Raw genomic sequence first — 16,662 nt, forward strand, 5'->3', positions numbered from 1 at the left:
CATCTGGGGTTTTCTTACAAAAAAAATGGCCGCCAGTCGGCCATCTTTGATCGCATCATGAAACAAAATTATGTGCACATGTATACCATTGTAGGAGCTGTGCTCCCACGTCAATCGGAAGAATGGACGCGACAAAAAGCTGGAATTCGTCCGAGTTTCTTTATTGTCACAAAACAACTCGGGTACTCAGAAAAGCCCGTTTATCGGGCAGCAATATATTATATACACACATTATCCCGGAGCGTTTGCCCAGGAAAGGCGAGAGGGGGCGTGGCCGGGCGTCCTGGCCGCGGCCTGGCAAGTCGAGAGCGGGCGTGCCCGGGCATGCCCGGGCGTCCCGGCCGAGGCCTGGCAAGTTGAGCGCGGGCCTGCCCGGGCATCCTGGACGAGCCCGGCATGGTGATCGCTCCGCGTCCTTGGTAGGTGCAAGGCGATTGTGTAAACCCAGCGGTAGCCGCTACACACGTCCCCCCAGAATAGACTTGCACCGGCAGGGTCAATTTGAGGGGGGTCCTGATGACCCGGCCGAAGCGACCCCTGGCGGGTCGTGGGGGGGGGGGGGGGGTCCGGTGTGGTGGTGGGCGGTCGAGTGGGGGGCACCGCGGACGGGGGGCGGCCTCGCCGAGGCGGAAGGGCAAACTATGGCAGTTGGTCGATGTCCACGTGCGCCGGCTTGAGGCGGTCCACCGCAATCCGGTCCGACCTGCCGCCGATGTCGATGACGAACCACTTGTCGTCCCGTCGCAGGACCCGGAAGGGCCCGTCGTACGGCGGCCGGAGTGGCCCCCGATGTGCGTCATGACGCACAAAAACGTACTCCGCTGTGCGAAGCGCTGGGGGGGACGTAGGACTGGGGGTCACCGTGGTGGGATGTTGGCATGGGGGCAAACCGTCGGGCGGCCTCCTGGAGGTCCGAGCGCTGGTGAGCTGCGGACCAGGGACTGGTAGCGTCGGGCACGAATTCGCCCGGGACGCGTAGCGCCTGGCCGTAGACAAGCTCGGCGGTGGATGCCCGCAGGTCCTCCTTGGGGGCCGTGCGGAGGCCCAAAAGGACCCACGGCCGCCGGTCGGCCCAACCGCCGTCTTGAAGGCCAGCCATGAGCGCGGCCTTCATGGAGCGATGGAATCGCTCGCACAACCCGTTGGCTTGGGGGTGGTAGGCCGTAGTACGGTGGAGCTTGACCCCCAGGTTGCGGGCGACCGCGCCCCACAGCTCGGAGGTGAACTGCGGTCCGCGGTCCGACGAGATGTCCACCGGTGCGCCGAAGCGGGCGACCCAGGTGGCGATGAAAGCCTGCGCCACGTCGGCGGTGGTGGTGGCGACGAGGGGAACGGCCTCCGGCCACCTGGTGGTCCTGTCCACCATGGTGAGCAGGTGTGTGAACCCCCGTGATGGGGGGAGGGGGCCCACCAGATCCACGTTGACGTGGTCGAAACGTCGTTCGGGCACGGTGAAAGGTGCCAGCGGGGCCTGGGTGTGTCGGTGGACCTTGGCCTGTTGGCAGGCTGTGCAGGTGCTGGTCCAATCGTGGACGTCCCGTCGAAGGCCGTGCCAGACGAATCGCGCCGACACCAGCTTCTGGGAAGCTTTCCGGCCCGGGTGGGAAAGGCCGTGGAGGGAGGCGAGGATGCGGCGTTGCCAGGTAACGGGCACGATGGGGCGAGGCTGGCCTTGGGAGACGTCGCAGAGCAGGACAGTGTCCGCGAAGGGGATGTCGGCCAGGCGGAGGCCCGTGTCCGCCACCCGGAGGGCTTGCACCGTGGTGTCGGTGGATTGGTCCGCCGCCATAAGCGCGAAGTCCACTCCGAGGTGGACCGCGTTCGCGCTGGCCCGAGAAAGACAGTCGGCCACGGCGTTGTTTTTGCCGGCGACGTGCCGGATGTCCGTGGTAAACTCCGACACGGCGGAGAGGTGGCGCTGTTGGCGGGCCGACCACGGCTCCGTGACCTTGGCCATTGCGTAAACCAACGGCTTGTGGTCGACGAACGCCATGAAGGGTCGGCCCTCCAGGAGGTGGCGGAAATGGCGAACGGCCAGGTGTAGACCGAGGAGCTCACGGTCAAACGTGCTGTATTTGAGCTCGTTCGGCCGGAGCTGCCGGCTGAAAAAAGCGAGTGGCTGCCAAACCCCGTTCACCCATTGCTCATGTACGGCGCCCACCGCGTAGTCGGAGGCATCAGTGGTGAGGGCGATGGGAGCGTTGAGCACCGGGTGAGCGAGCAGTGTTGCGTCGGCGAGGGCCCGCTTTGAGCTTTGGAAGGCCGCGTCCATTGCTGCGGACCAGACGATGTCGTGCTTGGCCGGCTTGCCCCGGAGGGCTTCGTAGAGGGGCCGCATGAGTTGAGCAGCGCGGGGCACGAAGCGGTGATAGAAATTCACCATTCCCAGGAATTCCTGCAGGGCCTTTATGGAGCGGGGACGCGGAAACGTGGTGATGGCCTCGACCTTGGTTGGCAGCGGCACGGCCCTGTTCTTGGTGATGTGGTGGCCCAAAAAATCAACGGCCGTCGTGCCGAAGTGGCATTTGGCCGGGTTGACGATGAGGCCGTGCTCGCTGAGGCGCCCGAACAGTGTTCGGAGGTGCTCGGCCCGGGACGTGCTGGCGACGAGGATGTCGTCCAGGTAAACGAAGAGGAACGGCAGGTCACGCAGCACGCCGTCAATCAAGCGCTGGAACGCCTGAGCCGCGTTCTTGAGGCCAAACGGCATCCGTAGGAATTCGGATAAGCCGAACAGCGTGATGACGGCCGTTTTAGGGACGTCGGCCGCCCTGACAGGTACCTGGTGATATCCCCGTATGAGATCGATTTTTGAAAAAATGACCCGTCCTCCCAGACGGGCGGAGAAGTCTTGGATGTGCGGGATCGGATACCTGTCGGGGGTGGTAGCGTCGTTAAGGCGGCGGTAGTCGCCACATGGGCGCCAGCCACCCCCTGGCTTTGGGACGATGTGTAGTGGCGAAGCCCACGCGCTATCGGAGCGCCGCATGATGCCGAGGTGTTCCAAAGCATCGAACTCGGCTTTGGCCACGGCGAGCTTGGCTGGGTCGAGGCGGCGGGCTCTGGCGTAGACCGGCGGGCCCGTGGTTGGTATGTGGTGCTCGATCCCATGTCGTACTGCGACGGCCGAAAACGTCGGCCGCGTGAGGGCCGGGAACTCCGTGAGCAGGTGAGCAAACTCGTTCGCCGCCGGGAGGGCGCATGCCAGCTCAGTCGGAGCAGAGCTGCTCAATGTGCATACCAGGGAGCTGAAGGTCTCGGCGTTGATGAGGCGACGCCGTTGGACGTCCACCAGCAGTCCGTGTGCGCAGAGGAAGTCGGCGCCTAGCAGAGCCATGGGCACGTTTGCGGTTACAAACGTCCAAGTAAAGCGTTGGCCGCCGAAGCAGAGGGTGACGTTGTGCGGGCCGAAGGTGCGGATGGCCGATCCGTTGGCCGCAACCAAGGAGGGGCCGCAAACCGCGGACTGCCTGTACTGATCAGAGGCGGGTATGATGCTCAGTTGGGCGCCGGTGTTGCACAGGAAGCGCCGTCCGGACGCTTTGTCCGTGATGAAAAGTAAGTTGCCCGTGTGGCCGGCGCTCATGGCTGGTAATGAACGCCGGCCCGGCCGTTTCCCGGCCTGCCGAAGGTGCACGGGGGTCGGCATGTCCGGGCCTTCTGTCCGAACCTGGCATGATAGTAACACCACGCTTGGTCAGGTGGAGGCCCCGGTCGTCGTGCTGGAGGTGGTCGGCTCGGCGTAGCGGCCGCCAATTGCGTCGGCAGTTCGGTCGTCGACCGTGCCGGGTGCTCGGGCGCCATGGGCGTTGCGTCGGACGGCGGTGGGCCCCAGGTCGCTGCTGCAATGCGTTGGCCTGCCGCGGAGATCTTGTCGGCTTCCCTGGCGAGGGCGCGGGGATCCGTGATCGTCGTGCTCGCCAGGGCGAGGTGTACCAGGCTAGGCAGCTGACGGAGGAACAGCTCCCGGAACAGGAATGCCGGAGAGTGCTCACCGAGCAGTGAAAGCATGTAGTCCATTTGCTCGGACGGGCGCGTGTCGCCGAGCTCGGGCAGGTCGAGCAGGCGCCGTGCGCGTTCCGCCGATGGGAGGGCGAAAGCGTCGATGAGGAGCTTTTTAATCGCGCCGTATTTGTCAGCGGCTGGCGGGCTCTCGAGGAGGCTCAGGGCACGGGCCGCGGTGGCTGAACCGAGCACTGCTACCACATGGTGGAAGCGGGTGTCGTCGGCCGTGATGCCTCGCAGGGCGAACAGGGAGTCCGCCTGGGCGAACCAAACCGCCGCGTGAGCCTCCCAGAAGGTAGGCAGTTTAAGGGCAACTGCCGTGTCCATGTCGGTAGGTCACCAATGTAGAAGCTGTGCTCCCACGTCAATCGGAAGAATGGACGCGACAAAAAGCTGGAATTCGTCCGAGTTTCTTTATTGTCACAAAACAACTCGGGTACTCAGAAAAGCCCGTTTATCGGGCAGCAATATATATACACATTATCCTGGAGCGTTTGCCCAGGAAAGGCGAGAGGGGGCATGGCCAGGCGTCCTGGCCGCGGCCTGGCAAGTCGAGAGCGGGCGTGCCCGGGCATGCCCGGGCGTCCCGGCCGAGGCCTGGCAAGTTGAGCGCGGGCCTGCCCGGGCGTCCTGGACGAGCCCGGCATGGTGATCGCTCCGCGTCCTTGGTAGGTGCAAGGCGATTGTGTAAACCCAGCGGTAGCCGCTACACCATAATGTATTGTCCTTATGCTAGGTATGAACAAAATTGGTGCATACATGTCTGAGATATTGTTGCGCACAGACGCATGGACAGATAGATGGACAGACGGACGAGACCCAATCCATAATACGAATGTCTTTTATGGAATTTCTTAATTTCATCCTGGCATGGGTTCATTTACTCATTCATGTACCTTGCTCTCTGCAAAGTGGTTAGCTCATCCTTTCACAGTGGGGAGACGGGGTTTTGCTACCACTTCTGTCTTTATGTCTGTGTGTATGTCCGAGCCATAACTTTTTTTTTACCAGTTCAGCTTTTGTCATAAAATTTTCAACAAGCGTTAATATGAGAATATGGGGAAGACAAATTAATAATTTTGCCAAAAAGGTCAAAGGTCAGCATCACCCAAAATCATCTATTTTCATCCCATCGACCTGGAATTTAAATTTACCATTTGAGTTTTGTCATCAAATTTTCAACAAGGCGTTAATATGAGAATATGGGGAAGACAACTTAATAATTGTGCCAAAAGGTCAAAGGTCAGCATCACCAAAAATCATCTATTTTCATCCAATCGACCTGGAATTTCAATTTACCATTTGAGTTTTGTCATCAAATTTTCAACAAGGCGTTAATATGAGAATATGGGGACGACAGTCATAATTTTGCCAAAAGATCAAAGGTCAGCATCACCAAAAATCATCTATTTTCATCCAATCAACCTGGAATTTCAATTTACCATTTGAGTTTTGTCATTCAAATTTCAAGAAAGCTTTATTATGAGAATATGGATAAGGCAAATTAATAATTTAGGTCAAAAGGTCAAAGGTCAGCATCACATAAAATCGTTGTCCATGGTGTTGGCGATAACTCACCTATGTTCTCGTAGAAGGATCCCATGGGGTCTTTAACATACATTAACTAATACCAGCAGGTGGTACACCATTGTGACATCCATCTGATGGAGGGCACACACATCCATGTATTCTCTTTCCTGTGAAACACCAGGAGGACAGTTTATAGCTGGGTCCAGATTCAAACCCAGACGACACAGCTGAGTGCATACTTTTTGGCTATCCTTAGAACCCATTGCTACAGGTAGGATAAGCAATATTTTTAATCATCAAATATTTTTCAAAATTACATGGACAAATAAACCACACCCAAAAGAAAATATCACGAAAGCATCCAAAAATCTCGTGAAAAGCATCGTTTAATGGACAAAAACAAATAAATCCTTAAGGTCCGTATTCCCCACAATTACCTTGATCAAATAAACCAAACGCTCAGTGGTAAATGACATTTAACCCAATCGGGCCTGTCCTGCTCAAGCACCCTGTATGAATCCAACATATCCGAATTCCAAAAGTCGAATATGATGGATATTCCAGAATGATGGAGACGTCACAGATTTAAACATTGAGCAATTCCCGAACTTTTTATACCTGTTCAGGGTCTGACAGGATAATCTGGAGGTATGCACACTAGCCTCTGTGAGCTAGCTATCTCACCTGGGTTCAAATCTCGGCCGAGCTATAAACTGCCATCCTGGTGCTCCACAGTCTGGGAAATACACAATGTGTGAACCGTCCCTCGGATGGATGTTAAGTTGGATATTGCGTCTGCTGATCATTACTTGGTGGACATTAAAGATCTCGTGGTGTCCTTTGCAAAGATTGTGGAGTTATCAACATCATCCTCAAAATAAATTACAAATTCCAGGTCAAACCTACAGGGGGCATTGCATCAGCATACCCATACCCATACCCAACCCAAACCGCACCTCCTAAATAGAAAATGATTTGATCATATCCACAGCCATGTGCAGCACACAAAATGATTATAAGGATAACTGCTCCAACTTAAAGGTTAAGGCGCAATGTTTGGTTGATAATTGTGTTACACTCCCATGATTTACAATTCTGCCATGAATTACAATCAAAGCGATCTCATAACAGGCCACCGATAGCAGCACATTGATTTCTGTGCGATGTTGTTTACTCATTCTTTTTGCACCTGGAGCGGACTCACCTTGCCATTGTCAACATACACGGTGGACATGGGCACTCGCCATTCCACACACAGTACAATCCAGAATGGATGACATAACATGTACAAGAATGGATGACATAACATGTACAAGAATGTATGATATAACATGTACAAGAATGTATGATGTAACATGCACAAGAATGTATGATATAACATGTACAAGAATGTATGATGTAACATGTACAAGAATGTATGATATAACATGTACAATAATGGATGATATAACATGTACAATAATGTATGATATAACATGTACAATAATGTATGATATAACATGAACAAGAATGTATGATATAACATGTACAATAATGGATGATATAACATGTACAAGAATGTATGATATAACATGTACAAGAATGTATGATACAACATGTACAAGAATGTATGATATAACATGTACAAGAATGTATGATGTAACATGAACAAGAATGTGTGATATAACATGTACAATAATGTATGATATAACATGTACAAGAATGTATGATATAACATGTACAAGAATGTATGATATAACATGTACAATAATGGATGATATAACATGTACAATAATGTATGATATAACATGTACAATAATGTATGATATAACATGAACAAGAATGTATGATATAACATGTACAAGAATGTATGATGTAACATGAACAAGAATGTGTGATATAACATGTACAATAATGTATGATAGAACATGTACAAGAATGTATGATATAACATGTATAAGAATGTATGATATAACATGTATAAGAATGTATGATATAACATGGACAAGAATGTATGATATAACATGTACAAGAATGTATGATATAACATGTATAAGAATGTATGATATAACATGTACAAGAATGTATGATATAACATGTATAATAATGGATGATATAACATGCACAATAATGTATGATATAACATGTACAAGAATGTATGATATAACATGCATAAGAATGTATGATATAACATGTACAAGAATGTTTGATATAACATGTACAATAATGGATGATATAACATGTACAATAATGTATGATATAACATGTACAAGAATGTATGATATAAAATGTACAAGAATCTATGATGTAACATGTACAAGAATGTGTGATATAACATGTACAATAATGTGTGATATAACATGTACAATGATGGATGATATAAGATATGCAAGAATGGATGATATAACATGTGCAATAATGGATGATATAACATGTACAATAATGGATGATATAACATGTACAATAATGGATGACATAACATGTAAAATAATGTATGATATAACATGTAGAAGAATGTATGATATAACATGTACAATAATGTATGATATAACATGTACAATAATGTATGATATAACATGTACAATAATGGATGACATAACATGTACAATAATGTATGACATAACATGTACAAGAATGTATGATATAACATGTACAAGAATGGATGATATAACATGTACAATAATGGATGATATAATATGCACAAGAATGTATGATATAACATGTACAGGAACGTATGATATAACATGTACAAGAATGTATGATATAACATGTACAAGAATGTATGATATAACATGTACAAGATTGTATGATATAACATGTACAAGAATGTATGATATAACATGTACAATAATGTATGATATAACATGTACAAGAATGTATGATATAACATGTACAAGAATGTATGATATAACATGTACAATAATGTATGATATAACATGTACAAGAACGTATGATATAACATGTATAAGAATGTATGATATAACATGTACAAGAATGTATGATATAACATGTACAATAATGGATGATATAACATGCACAATAAGGTATGATATAACATATACAAGAATGTATGATATAACATGTATAAGAATGTATGATTTAACATGTACAATAAAGGATGATATAACATGTACAAGAATGTATGATATAACATGTACAAGAATGTATGATATAACATGTACAAGAATGTATGATATAACATGGACAAGAATGTATGATATAACATGCACAAGAATGTATGATATAACATGTACAATAATGGATGATATAACATGTACAATAATGGATGATATAACATGTACAATAATGGATGATATAATACGTATAAGAATGGATGATATAACATGTACAATAATATGGATGATATAACATGTACAATAATGTATGATATAACATGTACAATAATGTATGATATAACATGTACAAGAATTGATGATTTAACATGTACAATAATGTATGATATAACATGTACAATAATGTATGATATATCATGTACAATAATGGATGATATAATACGTATAATAATGGATGATATAACATGTACAATAATGGATGATATAACATGTACAATAATGGATGATATAAGATATACAAGAATGGATGATATAACATGTACAATAATGGATGATATTACATGTGCAAGAATGTATGATATAACATGTACAAGAATGTATGATGTAACATGTATAAGAATGTATGATATAACACGTACAAGAATGTATGATATAACATGTACAAGAATGTATGATATAACATGTACAATAACGTATGATATAACATGTACAAGAATTGATGATATAACATGTACAAGAATGTATGATATAACATGTACAAGAATGTATGATATAATACGTATAAGAATGGATGATATAACATGTACAATAATGTATGATATAACATGTACAATAATGTATGATATAACATGTACAAGAATTGATGATATAACATGTACAATAATGTATGATATAACATGTACAATAATGTAGGATATAACACGTACAATAATGTATGATATAATACGTATAAGAATGGATGATATAACATGTACAATAATGGATGATATAACATGTACAATAATGGATGATATAACATGTACAAGAATGTATGATATAACATGTACAAGAATGTATGATATAACATGTACAAGAATGGATGATATAACATGTACAACAGGGTGGTCCAAAAAACATCGATCTCTCCGATTTTGATGCTCTACTGGATTATTGTTAGAAATGGTCTAAAACATTCACCCACCAAATATTTTCGCTCAATTCCATCTCGAAACTAATACACACTTCAATTGAAATATGGCGTTTTTCACCAAATTTGGCTAAATGAGAACAATCCAATAGCAACTTAGGTGGAAAAAGTACATGCACTATTGTACTAAGCCATTTTGTGGTTCATGACTTTTTGCATGCGCTTGCGCCTGTGAGTGTGAAATCATCATGGTCAAAACATGTTTGACAATGCTTGAAACATGTTCATACATGTCTGACTCATGTTTCGACCATGAGGACTTCACAGGGGTATGTACCATCAATGACATTATTTAGGAAAAAAATATTTCTGAAGTCTTTGAAAGTCATTAAAATTGACCAAAATGACTAATTTATATGTTGAGTGTGTGTGTATGAGTTTATAGATGACTCACATGCAAAATATTTTTTGGGTGAATGATTTAGACCATTTCTAACAATAATCCAATAGAGCATCAAAATCCAGATAAAAAAGTGATGTATTTGCATTTTTGGACCACCCTAATGTACAAGAATGTATGATATAACATGTACAAGAATGTATGATATAACATGCACAAGAATGTATGATATAACATGTACAAGAATGTATGATATAACATGTACAATAATGTATGATATAAAATGTACAATAATGTATGATATAACATGTACAAGAATGTATGAAATAACATGCACAATAATGTATGATATAACATGTACAAGAATGTATGATATAACATGTACAAGAATGTATGATATAACATGTACAAGAATGTATGATATAACATGTACAAGAATGTATGATATAACATGTACAAGAATGTATGATATAACATGTACAATAATGTATGATATAAAATGTACAAGAATGGATGATATAACATGTACAAGAATGTATGATATAACATGTACAAGAATGGATGAAATAACATGTACAATAATGTATGATATAACATGTACAAGAATGTATGATATAACATGTACAAGAATGTATGATACAACATGTACAAGAATTGATGATATAACATGTACAATAATGGATGATATAACATGTTCAAGAATGTATGATATAACATGCACAAGAATTGATGATATAACATGTACAAGAATGGATGATATAACATGTACAAGAATGTATGATATAACATGTCCAAGAATTGATGATATTGTAGCGGTTACCGCTGGATGCACACAATCGCCTTGCACCGGCCAGAACACGGCCAGACGCGCCTCTCCCGGGCATGCCCGGACTCACTGTTCCCGGGCACGCCCGAACCTCTTGGGCACGCCCGGTCTCGTCTTTCCCGGGCATGCCCGCTCTCGCCTTTCCAGGGCTCGCCCAGAGCGTCCGGGCATGCCCGCTATCGCCTTTCCAGGGCTCGCCAAGAGCGTCCAGGCATGCCCGCTATCGCCTTTCCAGGGCTCGCCCAGAGCGTCCGGGCATGCCCGCTATCGCCTTTCCAGGGCTCGCCCAGAGCGTCCGGGCATGCCCGCTATCGCCTTTCCAGTGCTCATCCAGAGCGCCCGGGCACGCCCAGCCTCGACTTGCCAGGCCGCAGCCAAACACGCCCGGGCAGGTCCAGACTCGCCTTTCCAAGGCTCGCCCTTGATACCCGGGCATGCCCGGTATAGCTTTTGCCGGGCAATCTTCCCGACATAAATGTGTATATATATTGCTGCCCGATAAACGGGCTTTTCAGAGTACCCGAGTGTGAAACATTTATTAAACCTACTCGGACGAATTTCCATCTTTGGTCGCGTCAATTCTTTCAACTCGCGTTGGAGCCCAGCTCCTTCATTGGTGACCTACCGACATGGATACGGCAGTGACGCTTAAACTGCCTACCTTCTGGGAGGCTCACGCGGCTGTTTGGTTCGCTCAGGCGGACTCTCAGTTCGCCCTGCGAGGCATCACCACGGACGACACCCACTTCCACCATGTTGTGGCGGCGCTCGGTTCCGCCACCGCGGCCCGCGCCTTGAGCCTCTTCCAGCACCCGCCGGCTGCTGACAAATACGACGCGCTGAAGACACTCCTCCTCGACGCTTTCGCCCTCTCACCGGCAGCACGCGCACGGCGCCTGCTTGACCTGCCCGAGCTCGGCGACACGCGCCCGTCCGAGCGCATGGACTATATGCTCTCGTTGCTCGGTGAGCACTCTCCGGATTTTCTGTTCCGCGAGCTGTTCCTTCGCCAGCTGCCTCACCCGGTACGCCTCGCCCTGGCTGGCACGTTGATCACGGATTCCCGCGCCCTCGCCAGGGAAGCCGATAAGATCTCCTCGGCGGGCCAGCACATCGGCGCGGTTACCTGGAGCCCGCCGCCGTCCGAGACGACGCCCACGACGCCCGAGCGCCCTGCGCGGTTGGAGGCCGAACTGCCGGTGCAACTGGCGGCCGCCACGCCGCACCGCCCGCTTCCGACACGACGGCCGGGGCCTCCACCTGACTGGGCGTGGTGTTATTACCACGCCAGGTTCGGACACAAGGCTCGGACGTGCCGGCCCCCGTGCACTTTCGGCAGGTCGGGAAACGGCCGGGCCGGCGTTCATTCCCAGCCATGAGCGCCGGCCACTCGGGCAACTTGCTGTTTATTCGGGACAAAGCGTCTGGGCGGCGTTTCCTGTGCGACACCGGCGCCCAACTGAGCGTCATACCCGCCTCCGAGCAGGACAGGCTGGACGCAGTTTGCGGCCCCTCTTTGGTCGCTGCTAATGGCTCGGCCATACGCACTTTCGGCCCACGCGTCGTCACCCTCTGCTTCGGCAGCCAGCGCTTTCAATGGACTTTTGTTACCGCCAGCGTCCCCGTGGCTTTGCTGGGTGCCGACTTCCTCTGCGCGCACGGGCTTCTGGTCGACGTCAAACGACGTCGCCTTGTCCACGCCGAGACCTTCAGCTCCCTGGCGTGCACAATGAGGAGCTCCGCGCCGACCGAACTGGCGTGCGCCCTCCCGGCAACGAACGAGTTCGCTCGCCTGCTCGTGGAATTCCCGGCCCTCACGCGGCCGATGTTTTCGGCCGTCGCAGTGCGGCACGGGATCGAGCACCACATACCCACTACGGGCCCGCCGGTCTACGCCAGGGCCCGCCGCCTCGACCCAGCCAAGCTCGCCGTGGCGAAGGCCGAATTCGACGCGTTGGAGCACCTCAGCATCGTACGGCGCTCCGATAGCGCGTGGGCCTCGCCACTGCACATCGTGCCAAAGCCGGGGGGTGGATGGCGCCCGTGTGGCGACTACCGCCGTCTCAATGACGCTACCACCCCCGACAGGTACCCGATCCCGCATATTCAGGACTTTTCCGCCCGTTTGGCGGGACGGGTCATCTTTTCGAAAATTGACCTGATACGGGGCTACCACCAGGTACCTGTCCGGGCGGCCGACGTCCCGAAGACGGCCGTCATCCGCCGTTCGGCCTGTTCGAATTTTTGCGGATGCCGTTTGGCCTCAAGAACGCGGCCCAGGCGTTCCAGCGCTTGATGGACGGCGTGCTGCGCGACCTGCCGTTTCTTTTCCTCTATCTGGACGACATCCTCGTCACCAGGACGTCCCGCGCCGAGCACCTCCTCCACCTCCGAACACTGTTCGGTCGCCTCAGCGAGCACGGCTTAATTGTCAACCCGGTCAAATGCCACTTCGGCGCGACGACCGTTGACTTTTTGGGCCACCGCATCACCAAGACCGGGGCCGTGCCGCTGCCGACCAAGGTCGAGGCCATCACCACGTTCCCGCGTCCCCGTTCCATCAAGGCCCTCCAAGAGTTCCTCGGCATGGTGAATTTTTAACACCGATTCGTGCCCCGCGCTGCTCAGCTCATGCGGCCCCTTTACGAGGCCCTCCGGGGCAAGCCGGCCAAGCATGACATTGTTTGGACCGCGGCCATGGACGCGGCCTTCGCCAGCGCCAAACGGGCCCTCGCCGACGCAACGCTGCTGGCTCACCCGGTGCTCAACGCGCCCATCGCCCTCACTACGGACGCCTCCAACTACGCGGTGGGCGCCGTCCATGAGCAATGGGTGGATGGGGTTTGGCAGCCACTCGCTTTTTTCAGCCGGCAACTCCGGCCGAACGAGTTAAACTACAGCACGTTCGACCGCGAGCTGCTCGGGCTATTCCTGGCCGTTCACCATTTCCGACACCTCCTGGAGGGCCGCCCGTTCACGGCTTTCGTCGACCACAAGCCGTTGGTCTACGCAATGGCTAAGGTCACGGAGCCGTGGTCGGCCCGCCAGCAGCGCCACCTCTCCGCCGTGTCGGAGTTCACCACGGACATCCAGCACGTCGCCGGCAAAGACAACGCCGTGGCCGACTGCCTTTCGCGGGCCAGCGCGAACGCGGTCCACCTCAGCGTGAACTTCGCGCTCATGGCAGCCGACCAGACCACCGACGCCTCGGTGCAGGCACTCCGCGCGGCGGACACGGGCCTCCGCCTGGCCGACATCCCCTTCGCGGGCACTGTCCTGCTCTGCGACGTCTCCCAGGGCCAGCCTCGCCCCATCGTGCCCGTTTCCTGGCAGCGCCGCATCTTCGCCTCCATCCACGGCCTTTCTCACCCGGGCCGGAAAGCTTCTCAGAAGCTGGTGTCGGCGCATGGACGTCGACCGACCACCACGGTTGGCCCTTCCTCCACGGCGAGGCCGCCCCCCGTCCACAGTTCCCCCCGCTCGACCACCCACCACCACGTCGGACCCCTCCCCACGACCCTCCAGGGGTCGCTTCGGCCGGGTCATCCGGACCCCCCTTAAATTGACCCTGCCGGTGCAGGTCGATTCTGGAGGGGCGTGTGTAGCGGTTACCGCTGGATGCACACAATCGCCTTGCACCGGCCAGAACACGGCCAGACGCGCCTCTCCCGGGCATGCCCGGACTCACTGTTCCCGGGCACGCCCGAACCTCCCGGGCACGCCCGGTCTCGTCTTTCCCGGGCATGCCCGCTCTCGCCTTTCCAGAGCTCGCCCAGAGCGTCCGGGCATGCCCGCTATCGCCTTTCCAGGGCTCGCCCAAAGCGTCCGGGCATGCCCGCTATCGCCTTTCCAGGGCTCGCCCAGAGCATCCGGGCATGCCCGCTATCGCCTTTCCAGTGCTCGTCCAGAGCGCCCGGGCACGCCCAGCCTCGACTTGCCAGGCCGCAGCCAAAAACGCCCGGGCAGGTCCAGACTCGCCTTTCCAAGGCTCGCCCTTGATACCCGGGCACGCCCGGTATAGCTTTTGCCGGGCAAACTTCCCGACATAAATGTGTATATATATTGCTGCCCGATAAACGGGCTTTTCAGAGTACCCGAGTGTGATACATTTATTAAACCTACTCGGACGAATTTCCATCTTTGGTCGCGTCAATTCTTTCAACTCGCGTTGGAGCCCAGCTCCTTCAATATAACATGTACAAGAATGGATGATATAACATGTACAATATTGGATGATATAACATGTACAATATTGGATGATATAACATGTACAATAATGGATGATGGAATATGTATAAGAATGGATGTACAGCACGTATAATAATGTATGTGGAACACGTGTAATAATGGATGTCTAACATGTATAAGAAAGGATATAACATGTCTAAGAAAGGATGATGAAAGCCCACATAATTTGTTTCTCACAGTCTGAGAGTCCTTTCGGTGCTTTTTTTGCAAACTCCAAGCGGGTTTTCATGTGTCTTTCACCGAGGAGTGGCTTCCGTCTGGCCACTCTGCCATAAAGCCCAGATCGGTGGAATGTTGCAGTGATGGTTGTCCTTCTGGAAGTTTCTCCCATCTCCACACAGGATCTCTGGAGCTCAGCCAGAGTGACCATCGAGTTCTTGGTCACCTCTCTTACCAAGGCCCTTCTCCCCCGATTGCTCAGTTTGGCCGGGCGGCCAGCTCTAGGAAGAGTGCTGGTTGTTCCAAACTTCTTCCATTTAAGAATTATGGAGGCCACTGTGCTCTTGGGAACCTTCAATGCAGCAGAAATTCTTTTGTAGGCTTCCCCAGATCTGTACCTCGACACATTCCTGTCTCTGAGCTCTGCAGGCAGTTCCTTCGACCTCATGGCTTGGTTTTTGCTCTGATATGCATTATCAGCTGTGAGACCTTATATAGACAGGTGTGTGCCTTTCCAAATCATGTCCAATCAATTGAATTTACCACAGGTGCACTCCAATTAAGTTGTAGAAACATCTCAAAGATGATCAAGAGAAATGGGAGGCACCTGAGCTAAATTTCAAGTGTCATAGCAAAGGGTATGAATACTTATGTCAATGTGATATTTCAGTTTTTTCTTTTTAATAAATTTGCAAAACTTTCTAAAATCCTGTTTTCTCTTTGTCATTATGGGGTGTTGAGTGTAGATTGATGAGGGAAAAAATGAATTTGAACGATTTCAGCATAAGGCTGCAACATAAGAAAATGTGAAAAAAGTGAAGGGGACTGAATACTTTCTGAATGCACTGTACAAGGCTTTCATCCGCAGCTCAATGGAATACTGCTCTCCCCTCTGGGCCGGTGCTCCTGCCTCACACATATTTCGTCTTCACGCTGTTGAAACCAAAGCTTTCAGAATCATTGGAATCTCCTGCGATGAAGCTAACTCCGAGGGCCTTTCATTCACTCACCGCAGGCAGGTTGGTGGTCTTTCTGTCTTCTAGCGACTCCTCTCCGGCCTTGCTCCTCCAGTTCTATCTGTGCTCTGTCCCCCAAATATTCCTACAGGTCGCACAAGATCTGCCAGCAACCCTCTTATGGTTAAACTGCCAAACTCAAGGCTCTCTGCTCACCTTCACTCTTTCATTCCCCTTTTCTCCCCCCTCTGGAACAAACTCCCTCACTCCCTTCAATCCCACTCCTCCCTCCAAGTCTTTAAAACAGCTGTTCACCACCATCTCTTAACTCCCCCATCCAAAACCTTGATCTTTTCAAC

The 16,662-nt window shown here is 50.2% G+C and overlaps 1 protein-coding gene across 1 annotated transcript; it reads right to left on the minus strand.

Moving 5' to 3' along the window:
* Positions 1-6,749: 6,749 nt before the first annotated feature.
* On the minus strand, positions 6,750-8,762 carry LOC144890788 (uncharacterized; the record flags this gene model as incomplete). Its single annotated transcript, XM_078772622.1, has 2 exons — positions 6,750-7,814; positions 8,193-8,762. Coding segments are annotated over 2 exons (1,635 nt in total), but the record flags the coding sequence as incomplete, so codon positions are not given.
* Positions 8,763-16,662: the final 7,900 nt, after the last annotated feature.

This window comes from Myxine glutinosa, chromosome 2, assembly GCF_964187855.1.
Source record: "Myxine glutinosa chromosome 2, kmMyxGlut1.1, whole genome shotgun sequence".
Lineage (NCBI taxonomy): Eukaryota > Metazoa > Chordata > Myxini > Myxiniformes > Myxinidae > Myxine > Myxine glutinosa.